General features: G+C 42.9%; 1 protein-coding gene across 2 annotated transcripts in view; it reads left to right on the top strand.

Annotated features, from left to right (window-relative positions):
- BMPER (BMP binding endothelial regulator) overlaps positions 1-14,289 on the top strand; it is a 250,362-nt gene that overhangs the window by 223,926 nt on the left and 12,147 nt on the right. For both annotated transcript variants that reach the window (XM_077775354.1, XM_077775353.1), the window contains one exon: positions 13,731-13,861. In XM_077775354.1, the coding sequence (XP_077631480.1) occupies positions 13,731-13,861 (131 nt within the window). The remainder of the gene's footprint in view (positions 1-13,730; positions 13,862-14,289) is intronic.

Here is a 14,289-nt window from a genome sequence, read left to right as displayed (position 1 = left end):
GTAGAAACCCAATCTTTTTCATCTTTGCCTCTAACTTGGGGGTGAGCACAATGCCCTGCTCAGCAGAGATTTGTTGAAAGAATAAATAAAAGGGGAAAGAAGGTTTATTCTTAACTCGAATGCCCTTTAGCTGCTAGGTGTAAAGAAAATAAAAGCACAGGAAGTTTAAAAATGGTATAATAGGCATATTTCTGGAAGTTCCCTAAAAGTTAGCTTTTAAGTGGAACATTTTTTACTTTGGGTAATGTGTTTGAAGAGGATATCATATGGAGGCTGGAATAGAATAGAACAATGTAACAGAAGGTAGATCTGAACAAATGTGTGGAAGCTATAGAACACATTTTCCTTTAATATATAAGAAAACTTCCTGGGAGATAGAAGGCTTAATTGTTTATCACAAGAATGATATTCCTAAAAAGCTCCTGAGCTGTTATCACAGGCATGATACAGATGTATGACCATCTGTCAGGGATGTTATAAAAGGAATTCCTGCCGGAAGTAGATGTTCACTAAGTTCTTTTAAGACTCTTGATTCTATAATTCTGTGACTGTTTACAAGTCATCCAGCCTATTTGTAGGACTTTTGAGCACTCACTGTCCTAAACCAAGAGAGTTTGCCATAGTGGTTGCTGTTAAGACTTTTACTATTCAGTTGGGAGCATTAAAATATGTAGGAAGAAAGCATCTAGAAAAGCCTTGCCCCAGCCCCACTTAGAAAGTGGTGTCTAAGTTTCAGGTTTTTTGACTTGAAAATTTTCTACCATTAATTTTATATCATAAAATTAAGGTTTAAGAAAGCTGCTGTATTGTTCTTTTCTCCATAGGAGCTAAGGACCAGTTTCTTCAGCACTCAATTTCTGCCTGATTAAAATTCTGGCTTAGTTTTATTTTAGTTCATTTTCCAAGGGTCTCCAAGGTCTTGGATGTGGAACTCTTCCTCCAGAGGTGGGAATCTTGCCCCTCATCTGTAGTGCTTCCTCACCTGGAAACACCATTTGTGAATTTCGTTCAAGTCTACCCCCTTCTTTGCAAAGGATTTCCATTGGGTCATTGATCTTTATCCAACTGCTGATTTAGAAGGTAGCCTTGAGGTTATTTTTTTTACCCCTTTCTCCACTCTGCTTTGTATAAGGGAAAGGACTTTGTGTGTGTGTGTTTCTTTTTCCAGGAATTTTTTTTAGGGATTTGCTAGCAACTGTAAGTGAAGAGAAGGACAATGTTTCTCATACATTCTTGACCCCATCTTTACCTACTTTCTTCATGACATTACTTACCAGTTACCTAAGCCCTCCATCTCTCTAACTTCAACATCTTCTCTTGGACTTCTTTTTCCTCAGTGCAAAACGTTCAAGTCTCTTTGATCCTAACACACACACACACACACAAACACACAAGAGCTGCACCTGGCTTCCCTTCATTCTATCATTACATTTCTGTCTTCTTCTTCACTGCCAACCTACTGAAAGAATGGTCTTCACTCAATGTCTTTCATATTTTCCACCTTCAATACTTTTGTCTCCATCCCATGAAACTATTCCTACTAAGGTCATCACTGACCTCTTGGTTGCCTAATCCAGTGGTCTGTTTCCAGATCTTCTTCCCCTTGGCTGTTGGTTGTACTTAAGTCCATAGGATGCTTACTCCTTCTTGAATCTTTTTCAGGCCATTTAACCATCTTATTCTCATTGTCATCTCAGAATTCACTTTATCGTGACTTGGCTATATAAACCTCTATAAATGATTCATTCATAAAAATAGGTTTTGAGCATTTACTCTTGACCAGGGCTGGTGAAAGATGGTGAATAAAACCTGCCCTCTCTGGAGCATAGAGATGTGGATGGAGTGAGGGATCAATCAGACAAGAACATAGTTGTAGGCTGTGACATGGGGCACTCAAGAATACCATGAGCATGTTTAATCACAACACCACTAGCTTGGGGATCTCAGAACCCTTCCCGGAGAAAGCTATTTGCCTGCATATTGAAGGAGGAGTAGGTTCTAACCAGGAGAAGGGAGTGGAAGAAACAGCATGTGTGGTTTAAAAAAAAAAAAAACAAAACTGTATGACCTCTCTGGATTTAAGTTCCCTCTTCTGTTAAAAATTTTGCCGTCAAAATTATATGCTTATATAAGCAATGCACCTGGCATACAGTAGGCACGGAGGAAATGTTACCTTACCCCACGTCTTCCACTTTCAGGGCTATGAATATTCTGGAGCCTTCAAAGCAATATTCACAGTTGCTTCTAGGAAACAGGCCTCACATTCCTTTTCTCTGGGGCTAATATGAGAATGCAAAGGGTGGGAAGCTGCAAGAAGGTGGTTGGCCCATGGTGTTTATGGTTTGGATTGAGGGAATGTCTCATTTCTGAACCTCTTTTCTGTGATTTGAGAATGGCCATGTGCCAGCCCTCCCTAATAGGGCTTGGGTGGGCACCTCCAGAAGGATAATTCTCCTCTTAGGTCTTGTGGCGTGAGCTTTCCCTGTATAGCCAAGCTGCACAGAGAATGGAGCACAAAAAATCCTGTCCCAGTGCAGTGATTGGATGTGAATTGGTTGACCGTGGAACCGAAGGCATGGCAGATGCTTGATGAAAGGCACCCAGCATCTGAAAAAGTTCACCACAGCACGGCATCCTCTGAGGGCGTGGCCACACTGCTGCCCTTTTATTAATGCACGTAGCGGAGGGTTTGTGGACTTGGCAGCCCTCCCCGCCTAATGTGAAAAAGGCCTCTGGAAGGATCGGCCCCTTTGAAGCAGCTGGGCTGGTGGTGGCTGCTGCGTATGGCTGGGATGCGGCCTCCAGATGCGGGGCGCCTTCGCTTCCACAGATGTTCCTCACTGCCCCTTGTGACGGCGCACTCCCAGTGATACCCCTCAGCAGGCAGCAGTGGTCTAGACCCGCAGACCTGTCCCGGCGCGCTGGGCCACCAATGGCAAGATTTCACAGAAGTCCAGCCTCCGGGGATGGAGTTGAGGGGGATGCCACTCTGGAATGAGAGAAAAAGCAAAGCTCCACTCATGCACCCTCGTCCCTTTGCGCTTCAGCTAGGCAAAGATAGGAGACCCTGGTCTCTGCCTGGCGGCCACCGCTACCCTACTTGCCATTATGTGGATGGATTTCTCTCTCCTCTTTAACAACCGGACAGTCTGTTTTCTCACTTATGTTTCATGAGAGCCCTATGAGAGATGATGCAAGGAAAACCAGCCTAGAAAGGGGAAAGGCTGTACCCCAAGTAACGCAGGGGGTGCTTCACACAGGTGTGGGGACTCCGCAGCGCTTTTTGCGGCACCTTGCTGCCTCCCTCTCCAGACTCCCTGACAGCCTGTCCTGTGGGAGCACCTTCCTCTCCCCCAGTGCCCAGAGATGAGCAGGGTGCCCTGGGAGCACGGTTGAAGGAGCCCCCTCTAGAGTGCAGTCCTGCACCCACTGAGCCTCCTTAGTCGTGTTGCCTGTCGCCTTGCCCTGTGTCACTCTGCCCTCCCTGTTACTCTGTGAAAGTCCCAAGCTGAAGGCAGGGTCTTCTTTCCTCCTGCATTCCCCACAAGCCCAGCCTGTGTTTTTGCACAGGCAGACACTCAGTTAGTGTTTGTCAAGTTGAACGGAACAGTTTCGAAGGTGATGTGTATCTATGTCAGGGCTAGAATTATAATGAGTTGGGCTTGCCTCACAGAAGAGATATTGAGGTTATCTTTTTTTTTTCAATGTTTTTTATTATTTATTTTTGAGAGAGATCAAGAGCATGAGCAGGGGAGGGGTGAAGAGAGAGGGAAACAGAGGATCTGAAGCAGGCTCTGCGCTGACAGCAGCAAGCCCAGTGTGGGCTCATGACCCCAGCAGAAGTCGGATGCTCAACTGACTGAGCCACTCAGGTGCCCCAAGATTTTCTCAATAAGGAGTGACCTCTCTTTTCTGGAAAGTCTTCCAAGTGTGACTATCACCTAGTTTTAGGGCTGGCTGAGGGATGGGCAAGTCTATATTTAGATAGAGTCCTAGAATGCCAGTACTATGGTGATTCCACCATTTTACTCATTAGAAAGCGGGAACATGACTGAACATTGTCAACATGCTGCGCTTTTGGCCTCTGATTGTGTTACCATCTTAGATGTGGTACCACCTGCTTAGGTGAAGGGTCCGGTGCTCTTTTGTATCTGAGATTCTTTGCAAAAACAAAGCATGTGAAGCTATATACAGTGCATAGGTAACGTGAGATTTTACAAAAGCTGAGTTTTTTTCCACTGATGCTCTACCTCACCTGCCTTCTGGCAGAGAGTGCCTCAGCTCTTCCAACCTCTGTGGCAGGAACCCAGGAGACTCTTAGATTATATGGGGATTTAGTCCACCAACCAGCCTCATAGTTGTTTTACAGTGAACATGACAGTGATGAATTGAACATGTTTAAGAGAAAAGAAATCGATTTTCTGACAAGCAGCCATTTTTATGTGCTGCTTTATCAGCCAGCCTCTCCCTCAAAAAAGTGGTGTGAAAACCAAACGCTGGAATAAGAATGAAGGTTACTTGGCACTCTCGCTCTTAGCCACTAGAGGGGGGTACTGACCAGGCTTCCTCTCTCACTGGCTGGCCTGTTAGATATCTTTGCCCAAACTGAAATAATGAGTTATCCCTGGGAGAGTGACAACCTGGCAGATGTTTGCAAATCATGGTCAGCTTTTCCCTCTGTAGAGCCAGTGTTTCATACTCTAGTAAAAACGCCTCATTTTCCCCCAAGAAGAGTGTTTTCTAACCATGTTCGTGGTTATAGAATCTCTAGAGCAAATAGCAGGTTGGTGCACACACCTTCCCCGACCAGAAGGTACAAGAAGACTTAACTTGGGCCATGAGGAATGTCCTCTCCACATATGATCTGATAGATGGCTTTATCAAGGGAGGAAATGTTTCAGGCTCCAGAACATACATGAGGGTTGTTTGGTCTCTGCTTAGAGCAAGTATGAGGGATTCCTGTTAAAATTAGTATCTATGGAAAATCCTAAGCATTGCTATCTTTAAAGGAGGTCTCTGTGCCTGCTATGTTCTCCACAAAACAATCTCTAGCTTTAGAAGGGTGTCCAAGGCTAAGGACCATTTCTGGAACTCCTATGCCACGCTATCGTCTACCATGTGGGTAGTGCCATTTGCCTCCTGGGGAATTCAACCGTGGAGGGTTAAAGCAATCAGTATTTTTTAGTGTTTAGAGAGTATAAATTAGGTAAAAAATGTAGAGTCCCTAGGTTTTAAACCAGAACTACATCCATATAAGTAGGCAATGTATACATGACAGGAACAGAGTGCAGGCAATCAAGAAAAGGGGTTCATTGTGTATAGTTATGAAAGTGGCTCTGTAGATTTCCCCCTGTTACTTTGGTCATTGGATTTTTATTCTTGTCAAGGCAGAAAGAGCAAACATACAAGGCTGATGGGGGAGCTCAGGAAGGTAACTGAAAAGTCATCATGGGTGAGCACACTGACTGATTCTGTGTGGTGCCTGTGAGTGTCACATGTATGAGTAAGGTTGGGGATTATGAGGATTTGGATCCCTAGAAGAAAGAAATGTCTTAACAACAGACCTGCCGTGTTCCTCCATGAGGAGACGTGGTCTTCAGAAACAGGTTGTGTGACTGTCATGGACTTTTTGTTTTGTCTCGTTATTTTATTTTTTAAATTTTTTTCCAACCATTCATCATAATTTTATTATTTTATCAGAATATACAAAATAGTGATAAAATTATTAACCCATACACCTGTGGGAAATAACTTCATTGACTATAGACCAGTATTTAAGTGCAGTTTCTTTTGCCTTTAGTCTTATAAACTCCACTTATTTCCAGTTACTTAGGTCAGTCAGTACCTTTCCCCCCATCCCCTTCAGTGAAGTTCCCCCCATTATTGATAATACAGTGAGATTATGTTGCTACAATCTACATTCTTTCTGAGATCCCCCAAACTCCTAAATGATTTTTTTTTTTAATTTGTAGACGTTAAGACTCACAAAGTGTTGTAAAGTTCTATAGGTTTTGACAAATGCATAATGTGTATCCACCATTAAAGTATCATATAGTATAGTTTCACTGGCCTAAAAATCATTCGAGGTGGGACTCCATGACCATCAAATCTGAGATCTGATGATTTGGAAACTCTGCTTTTACTCAGGTTCCTCCTGTATCTTGAAATTCCCTTTCCCTCATTTGTAATCAAACAAAATTCTGCACCTCCTTCCAAGACTCAGCTCCCATGTCTCTCCTACTCTTTGAAACCTTCTAGACACCCTTACACACCCCCATGGAATTAGTCTTCAGTATCCCATTGCACTAACTTCTTGCCCAGAATACCCTTTATGTCATTTGGAGTTTGAAGGTGTGTCCATCTGTTCATGTCTGTGCCTCCGTCTGAACAAACAGGGCTCAGTGAGTTTATTCTTCTTCACACTTAGGGGTGGGCTAAAGGCATAATGTATGTGGGTCTGTGCGGGAGATCTAATGAGGCTGGATTGCGGATAAGTTCAGTATCCACAACCAAAGAAACAGGAAGGCTTCCAGATTCTCCTGCGCTATGTCCTTAGAGCGAGTTTGTAAAATAAATAAGGTCATCCAGAAATACCTGGCCTTGCTCTGCTATCCTGGAAAACTAGGCAACCATAGAGCCAATATTTAAGCCAATATTTGATATCAAATATTCTCACCAATGTTTAAGCCACCATGATGCCAAACTGTGGCTGGCTTGGGGAGGATCTGGAAGGAGTAGCACGGACTCCCTACTGGCTGGCTCTGTAGGTTTGCCCCACACTTATTAACAACTCAACAAAGCAACCTTGTGTTTCCCATTATTGAATCTTCTGGCCCTATTGTTTATGTCAATATGCTGCTTTTATGTGAATTGCTGAGGGTGCCCATGTAGTATTGAGAAGAGCAGAGGTAGCCACTACTGAGCTAGGGATGAAGTTATTTCCTTAGGTCTAATGTGACATGGCTATGCCTTCTTATGGCTCCTACCTCTAGTAACTTCCATGCAATTCAGGTTAGGGAGGTCAGGGCAGAATTTCAAGGATTAAAGTGTAAGTGAATTTATTAATAGTCTCTGTTAATAGTGTCTTGGTAGTTAAACACACTTCTGTGCACCCAGTCAGGACTATTTCGTGAATCCTCTCCCTTCCCCCTTTCCCACTGATGCCCAGGCACTAACAAGCCTGAGATGCTTTCATTTGATTCTCTGGACGTACTAGATACATGGGGCAAGGAAAGCCATATGACCCCAATGTGGTTTTCTAGTCATCTTCTCTATATAGCCATATTCTATTGTTGTTCTTAGGAAAGCTGATTTCCAAATAAACAACATAGTATAGCCAAAGAGCCTTCCTGGTGGCAGAGGGGAGATCCAAAGCTCTGCCTCCGGCTCCCAGATGGCACTGGCTGTGGTGACTCTTGGCTTGCCCTTCTATTCTCCCAGAAGCAGCGTGGAGAGCTCCCAATGGTTAATCTATTTGTCTTTCAAAACTCTGGGTAGCAAACGCATGCACACTTACCCTTCTCTGACAGGGGTGGCCTTCATGCCAGAAAAAGCAGAGAAAACCACTCAGTCTGCTGTTGCTAGGAAGCAGAGAGATGTTTGATGTTTTGATTTTAGTAGTATTGGAGGCTTGCCTTTTTAATAACACGAAGAGCCATGGGTTGTTCTTACGATATTGAATATATGCTTTTCTGAAAGTGTGTCATGCAAGCAAACTTCTCTGATCAAATCCTTTATTCTGCCATTCATTAAATTAAAAAGAAAATCCCCTGGGATAGAGAGGAATGGGAGAAGTTCAAAATGAAAACACAAGGTTCCTGTAGAAGCGGCTTAGTTCAGAGGTTGCTATGGTGAGCCGCCCCAGGCGGAGGGCTGGGTTAGGCACTGGCAGGGCAAGGGTGGAATTCACACTCTTCAGATATCAGTGTCCAACTGTGACCCTGGTCAAAAGTTATCAGCTTGTTCTCATTCACTCTTTGGATGATTTACCACGTATTTACTGAGCTGCCTGTTCAAAGCACTGTTTGGCTGGATGAACAAGATACAGGTCCCGCGCACAGAGAGTGGTAATTGGGATTCAGAGGGTCTGTATCAGGATAAAGACGTAGAGGGGATAGGACCCAATAGGAAGGGGCTAACTTTTCTTAGGCCAATCAGGGAGCACCATGGAGTAGTTGAACTGAATATTAAAGGATAGACATCAGATTCTTCCAGTGGGAAAGAGAATTTGAAGGGAGCACATTCAAATCAGGAATGGCCAAGGTGGAAGGAAGTAAGCCTGAGGATTAATGAGACATTCCTTATGCCCAGGGAGAAAAGAATGGGTGGGAGCCTGATCCTGATATCACTGCACCTACAAACCTCTCTAAGGGAACAGAAATGGTTTCCCAACACAGATAGAGCTGCACTCTTGGTTCTGTCCTCCATTAGAACCTTCTGCCATGATGAACTTGTGTAGATCAGCGCTGCCCAGCATGGTGGCCACTGGCCACACACACGGCCGTTGAACACTTGAAATGTGGCTAGTGTGACTAAGGAAGCGAAATGAACATTTTATTTCATTGTAATTAATTTAAATTTTCATTTAAATAGCTTCCTGTGGCCAGTGGCTTCTTTCTAGAGCATTGCCTGAGGCAGCGGTTGTGACCTACCGGAGGGGAGAAGATGATGCGAGCTCCCTTGCAGATAAATGATGATAAGTTGGGCTTCAGGGAGGGAACTGACCCCAGGTGGGTACTGATCCCAGTATTGTGCTGGACGCGGTGAGGACAGGCCTTTGAAGAGTGTTTCTGAGACCCATGAGTGAAATGATTAGAGAAGGGGGCAGCCGGTGTGTGACAAAGTGCTGCCCTGCAGGGCACCCGCTCAGAGCACCCTGCTGTGGCTCTTGGCATGCTCTCTCCACCTCGCTGCAGTGCACAGCTACGTGTGCCCCAAGGAACAAGAATCCTGCCCGTGCTTCTCTGCCATCAGGAAAGGTGCCAGGAGCAGGGTGGATAAATCAGAACATCATTTCTAGATACATTCATAAGCTCCTGTGACAGAAAGTTTGCTTTAAAGGGCTCACATAAGCAGGCGATTATTCTGTTACCTGTAGAACTTTCCTGGAAAAGCTCTACTGAAATGCAATCTGTGCTTTCCCACTGGAGCACTGGGCAGCTACGTTTCCTGACCAGGAAACTCAACATCGAACAGAACATAACTGGGACAGAATAATGCCATGAAAGCAGGAAAACCAAAGCCATAAATCTTACTAACTATTAAGAGTGATAAAATGCTCCTACACATTCCATACAGTGCAGTATTGGTGCACACTGACTAAGGAAAGAGCAAGTCTTCCATTAACATATAAAAATTCAACTCCACTGTCATAAATTAGATTTTTCTCATACTGAACTATTAAGGGTGATAAATACAAATTGAACACTTGAATAACAATAGCTTCACCCCTCCCTGAAATTTGAAGTGCATTTGAGGATGCTTCCTTCTCTTAATAAGTTCCTTCTTCTGAATAAATTCCTTCCAGCAGAAGCATACCGAATTATCCCATTATCCATCCCATCCATCTGGATGTCAAGTCCATAGCATCAGTAGACCAATGAAGTGGGACTCTGAGGATGACACACCATGAATAGAATCAATGCCTATGTCAGGAGGCCCCTGATACACAGACTGGAAAATTTTAGCTGGAGAAATATTCAATAACTAAGACCTACAAATGGATATTTTTATTTCCTCCCATTCCTCATTCTTTATTTTCTCCCTCTAGGCGCTAAATTCTGATTGAAATATTAATATGTCCCATGTTACTCTTTTCTGTTGATTTATCATTTTGGAAAAGTGATATGTGTTTACTATAGAAAATTTGGATATGAAGAAAATAAAAAGAGCTGCAATTCTACCACTTAGAGTTGACCACTGTGAACATTTGGCCATATCTGTTTTCAGTTATTTTTGTTTTCTTATTTGTTTTCACGCAATACTGAAACACGGCTTTGCTCGTCTTCAGTCAGTCCTTCCTGAATGTTGCCTCAGATCTTAAAATGTATTTCTAGAACATCGTTGCAGTGTCTGCAGGATATAGAGCTCACCTAAATGTATTTAACTAGGCCCCTATTATAGGCAATTTAGGTTATCTCCCTGCCTTCCTTTTCGTTTCAAATAGCATTATGATGAAAACCCCCATATATAGAAACTTTGTCCACCCGCATTTCTGTTCTATTGGGTGTGGAATTTCCCTCACAAATGAAGAATCTTTCTTAGGGCTATTCATAAGTATTGCCAAATTGTTTTCTAGAAAAATCTTCTAATACTGTCGTCGTTATTAATACAGATATTGAAATGAGAAAGACCTGAAGCACACGCCTGGTTTTGCAGTTCCAGCTCTGTCATCAGCCATGTGACCCTGACCAAGCCAACACCTCCAAGTCTCCCCAGATGTTAAGTAGGCCAGTAATAAGACCTGCTTCATGTCCCATTGCTGTGTGGACCAAATGAGACAGTCCATGTAATTGCTGATGACGGCAAAATGCCCAATGTAAGACCTAACAATTGTATACTTGCAGAGTAGGGACCATCCATTTCTCCATTCTTTCACAAACTCTGGGTACAATTTTGTGTAAAAAATCATCAACTTGACAAGTGAAAAAAAGACATCTTGTAGTTTTAACTTCTGTGACAAAACACATCTCTCAAGCCTTTAAATATATGTGAAATATTTCAAGTGAAGGGTGGCTTTGACAAATGCTTTTTCCTCAAATGTTCCTCATGAGTGCCACATAATAGAATTAGCTCAAATTGTCCTTAGTTTAAAGGGCAGATACATCACAGACTGCGGCTGCGTATTGAGTGGCCTGTTGTGGAGGTGCAGTAGGAATATGCAGTGATTAGTAAATGTGTGCTTAAACATTAAATGTGTGGTTACCTCGTTTTCTCCCAACAGTCTCAATGAATTGGATGTAGCTGTCCAAAATTTATTTTAAATTGTATAAATAGCTTCGTAAGACAGCCAGTAGAAATAAAAAGAAGGAAAACATTCACCAGCAAGTCTTTCACTCAAATTAAATTTTGTTTACTGTCCACACAATTTTACAGAGTCACATTAGACATTCTTTCAAATCGGGATGTGTTTCCTCGTGTGGAGACTACCTCCTTGCCACTCAAGTACCATCATTTCACCAGGCCCACTAGGTACCACTCTGTTCCCATCACATCGGTGGGAGCCATGCCCGAGAGAGGGCCCTGCACCCTATGGGCCAGGGAAGAGGGTGGGTGACAGAAGTCCCCAGGAGTGAAGCAGAGGTGGGATGAGAGGTTAGCACCAGCAGCCCAAACGTTGCTGTAGTGTCTGCACAGGAATGTGATGGGTGTGCGTTGGTCTGAAATGAAAATCAAATCAACAAAGGCAGTGGTGTTCAGGAGGGTTCATACATTTAGAGGCCATTTCAAGAACAGGCTTCCGTTCGCTTTTATCAGAAGACTAGAGGCTCTGCACAAATTTAAAGACACAGCACTGTGTCTGGTACTGGAAAGAGTTTGCTCGTGAGCATGATCCCATGGGATTTCTGTAATGCAAGTGGGAGGAGGTATGAAGACATGCAGTCTTAATTATTATAGAGAAGAGAGAGAGAGATCTGTTTTTCTGTCCTATATCAGTCATCAAATAATTTTCTGTCTTAAGTATTAGCCATCAAATAATTTCTCACTTGATGACATGGAAGGGGCTCATTAGGTTTCAGTTCTATTCCTCTTTTGTCCCTGTTCATTCATATTTCCAAGGCTGTGTTCTCAAGAGTTGGGCTGTAATACCTTTGCAGGTACATGGTGATTCTTTAATATGTTTTCTGCCATTTAATTCTTGTTCGGAGCAGGCAGCACCCCAGCCTTTACATAGAGCTAGCTGGCCACTCTCTGTAATCAGATATGTATACACATCCCATGCCAAGAGAAAATGCTGGAATATTCACATTAGATTATCATATTCTGGTCACTTTTCAAGATCATCTGTGCTGTTTGTAACCTTGAGTATTAATTGTTTTTGCTTTCAGCCTTGAATTTAGTTTATAAGGAAGGGGTTTTACTGACCAGGGTTATGGAAAAAATAATGGTAGCTTAATGTTCTTAATCTTGAGGGCTTCTGGCATTACTGTTAAGTCAGAACTGTTAGGGAGTAAACTTGCTGGAAGGTGAAGATGAAGATGGCTCTATGGAATAACAAGAAGAGCAGTAGTCTCAGGAAATGTAATTTAGTTCACTCTTTTGCCCCCCCCTTTTTTTTTAATGTTTTATTTATTTCTGGGAGAGAGAGAGAGACAGCGTGAGCAGGGGAGGGTCAGAGAGAGAGGGAGATACAGGCTCTGAAGTAGGCTCCAGGCTCTGAGCTGGCAGTCAGCACAGAGCCCAACACGGGGCTCGAACCCACGAACCGCGAAATCATGACCTAAGCGAAAGTCGGACGCTTAACCGACTAAGCCACCCAGGCACCCCGACTTTTGCCCCTTTTTAATGTGACTTTGGGCCCATCTATCCATTTGTAAAATGACCTGTTTGTTTATAAAATAGAGACTGGGTTTTATCCTATTTAGCACTCAGTGACAGACTGCATGTGGAAGCTCTTTGTAAACGATAATATTACATACCAATGTAAGGTCATCACTGTGGCTTTGAGGTCAACATGTTTGAAAATTTGTTAGTTTACATTTAAACATTTTTCAGTTCTCATTTTGGCTTGACCCATCATTTCCATACTTAAGCTATGAAGACTTTGGCTCAACCTTCTTTATCTTTCGGTCTAATTAGAGACCTGGAAGTTTGCTTTATTTGGAATTTGTCACCCCACATTCTAAAGATGAGTGCCAGTGTTTCTCAAAAGACTGAGACTCTAAGATACTGCAAAAGTGAATTTTAATTGTATGTCTTCAGAAATCCCCGGGATTTTATACTTTCATCATACTGAGTACTATTTTGATTATATTGTGGTAGAAACTATTATTCTTATATCAGAGCTGTTCACAAGATGGCAGCACTTTGAATAGTGACTGTATCTAAGAGCTGCCTTTCTAACATGGTAACTTCTAGACATATTGATTATCTGCATCTAGGTTAATTAAAATCAAATCAAAGAAAAAATTTGGTTCCTCACACACACACTGGATATATTCTAAGTGCTCAATAGCCAGATATGGATCATGGAGACTGCTTTGGACAGTGGAGATTAGAGAACATTTCCATCTTTGCAGAAAGTTCTATTGGACAGTCCTGCTCTAGAAGAAAGGAAACCTAATGTCACATTTTCAGAAGTACCCAGTAAGGTGTCATGTAGAACTTTTATGCCATTTTTAGATTTCCAACCTAAAATAGCAACTTTTAGGGGCACCTGGTTGGCTCAATCGGTTAAGTGTCTGACTTCGGCTCAGGTCATGATCTCCTGGTTCATGGGTTTGAACCCCATGTCAGGCTCTGTGCTGACAGCTAGCTCAGAGCCTGGAGCCTGCTTCAGATTCTGTGTCTCCCTCTCTCTCTGACCCTGCCCTGCTCACGCTCTCTCTCTCTCTCTCTCTCTCTCTCTGAGAAATAAATACAGCATTAAATTTTTTTTAAATTAATAGCAACTTTTAATGGCCAATCGAGTTTGGACATCCCACTCACCTACCCTTTCCTGCAAGTCACATTTAGGATATTTGATAATTTGATATTTTTACATGTTCATTTCTTTCTGTTGGGTTCCTTAGGTCCTGTGTGACAGACATGTGTGAATGTCCAGTCCATAAAAACTGTTACTGCGAGTCATTTCTGGCATATACCCGGGCATGCCAGAGAGAAGGCATCAGTGTCCACTGGGAGCCTCAGCAGCACTGTGCAGGTGAGAAATTCCTGGCAGATACATCCATCACACATTCACTACAATCCCCAAAATAACAATGAAAGAGACTTGCTGAGGTGAATGGCCACATCCCCCCTTGGCCAAAGGGAAATTCCATCAATAGTCCAACTGGACTGCAACTTGATAAAACACAAAGGCTTCCCACCAGGCAGGATAGAAAGCACTTAAGAGAAATGCTTTGTGACAAGCACATTTGAACAATTTAAGGATTTCCACTGTTGCAAAATCCTCCCATCCTCAAGCTCCCAGCTGGATGTACTTAGCACATGGACAATCACAGCTGTGGATAAGGTTATGTGTGGAGCAAAGAATCTTCATGATGATTACAGTCATTTAAGGTCTTCAGGATAAGTATGTGGATGTGCGTGTTGTGTGTGCGGATGTGTGTGTGTGTGTGTGTGTGTGTG

This window comes from Crocuta crocuta, unplaced genomic scaffold (assembly GCF_008692635.1).
Source record: "Crocuta crocuta isolate KB4526 unplaced genomic scaffold, BGI_CrCroc_1.0 scaffold197, whole genome shotgun sequence".
NCBI classification, from domain to species: domain Eukaryota; kingdom Metazoa; phylum Chordata; class Mammalia; order Carnivora; family Hyaenidae; genus Crocuta; species Crocuta crocuta.
Note: the sequence above shows the minus strand (reverse complement) of the source record. Positions and strands in the feature narration are given on the sequence as shown.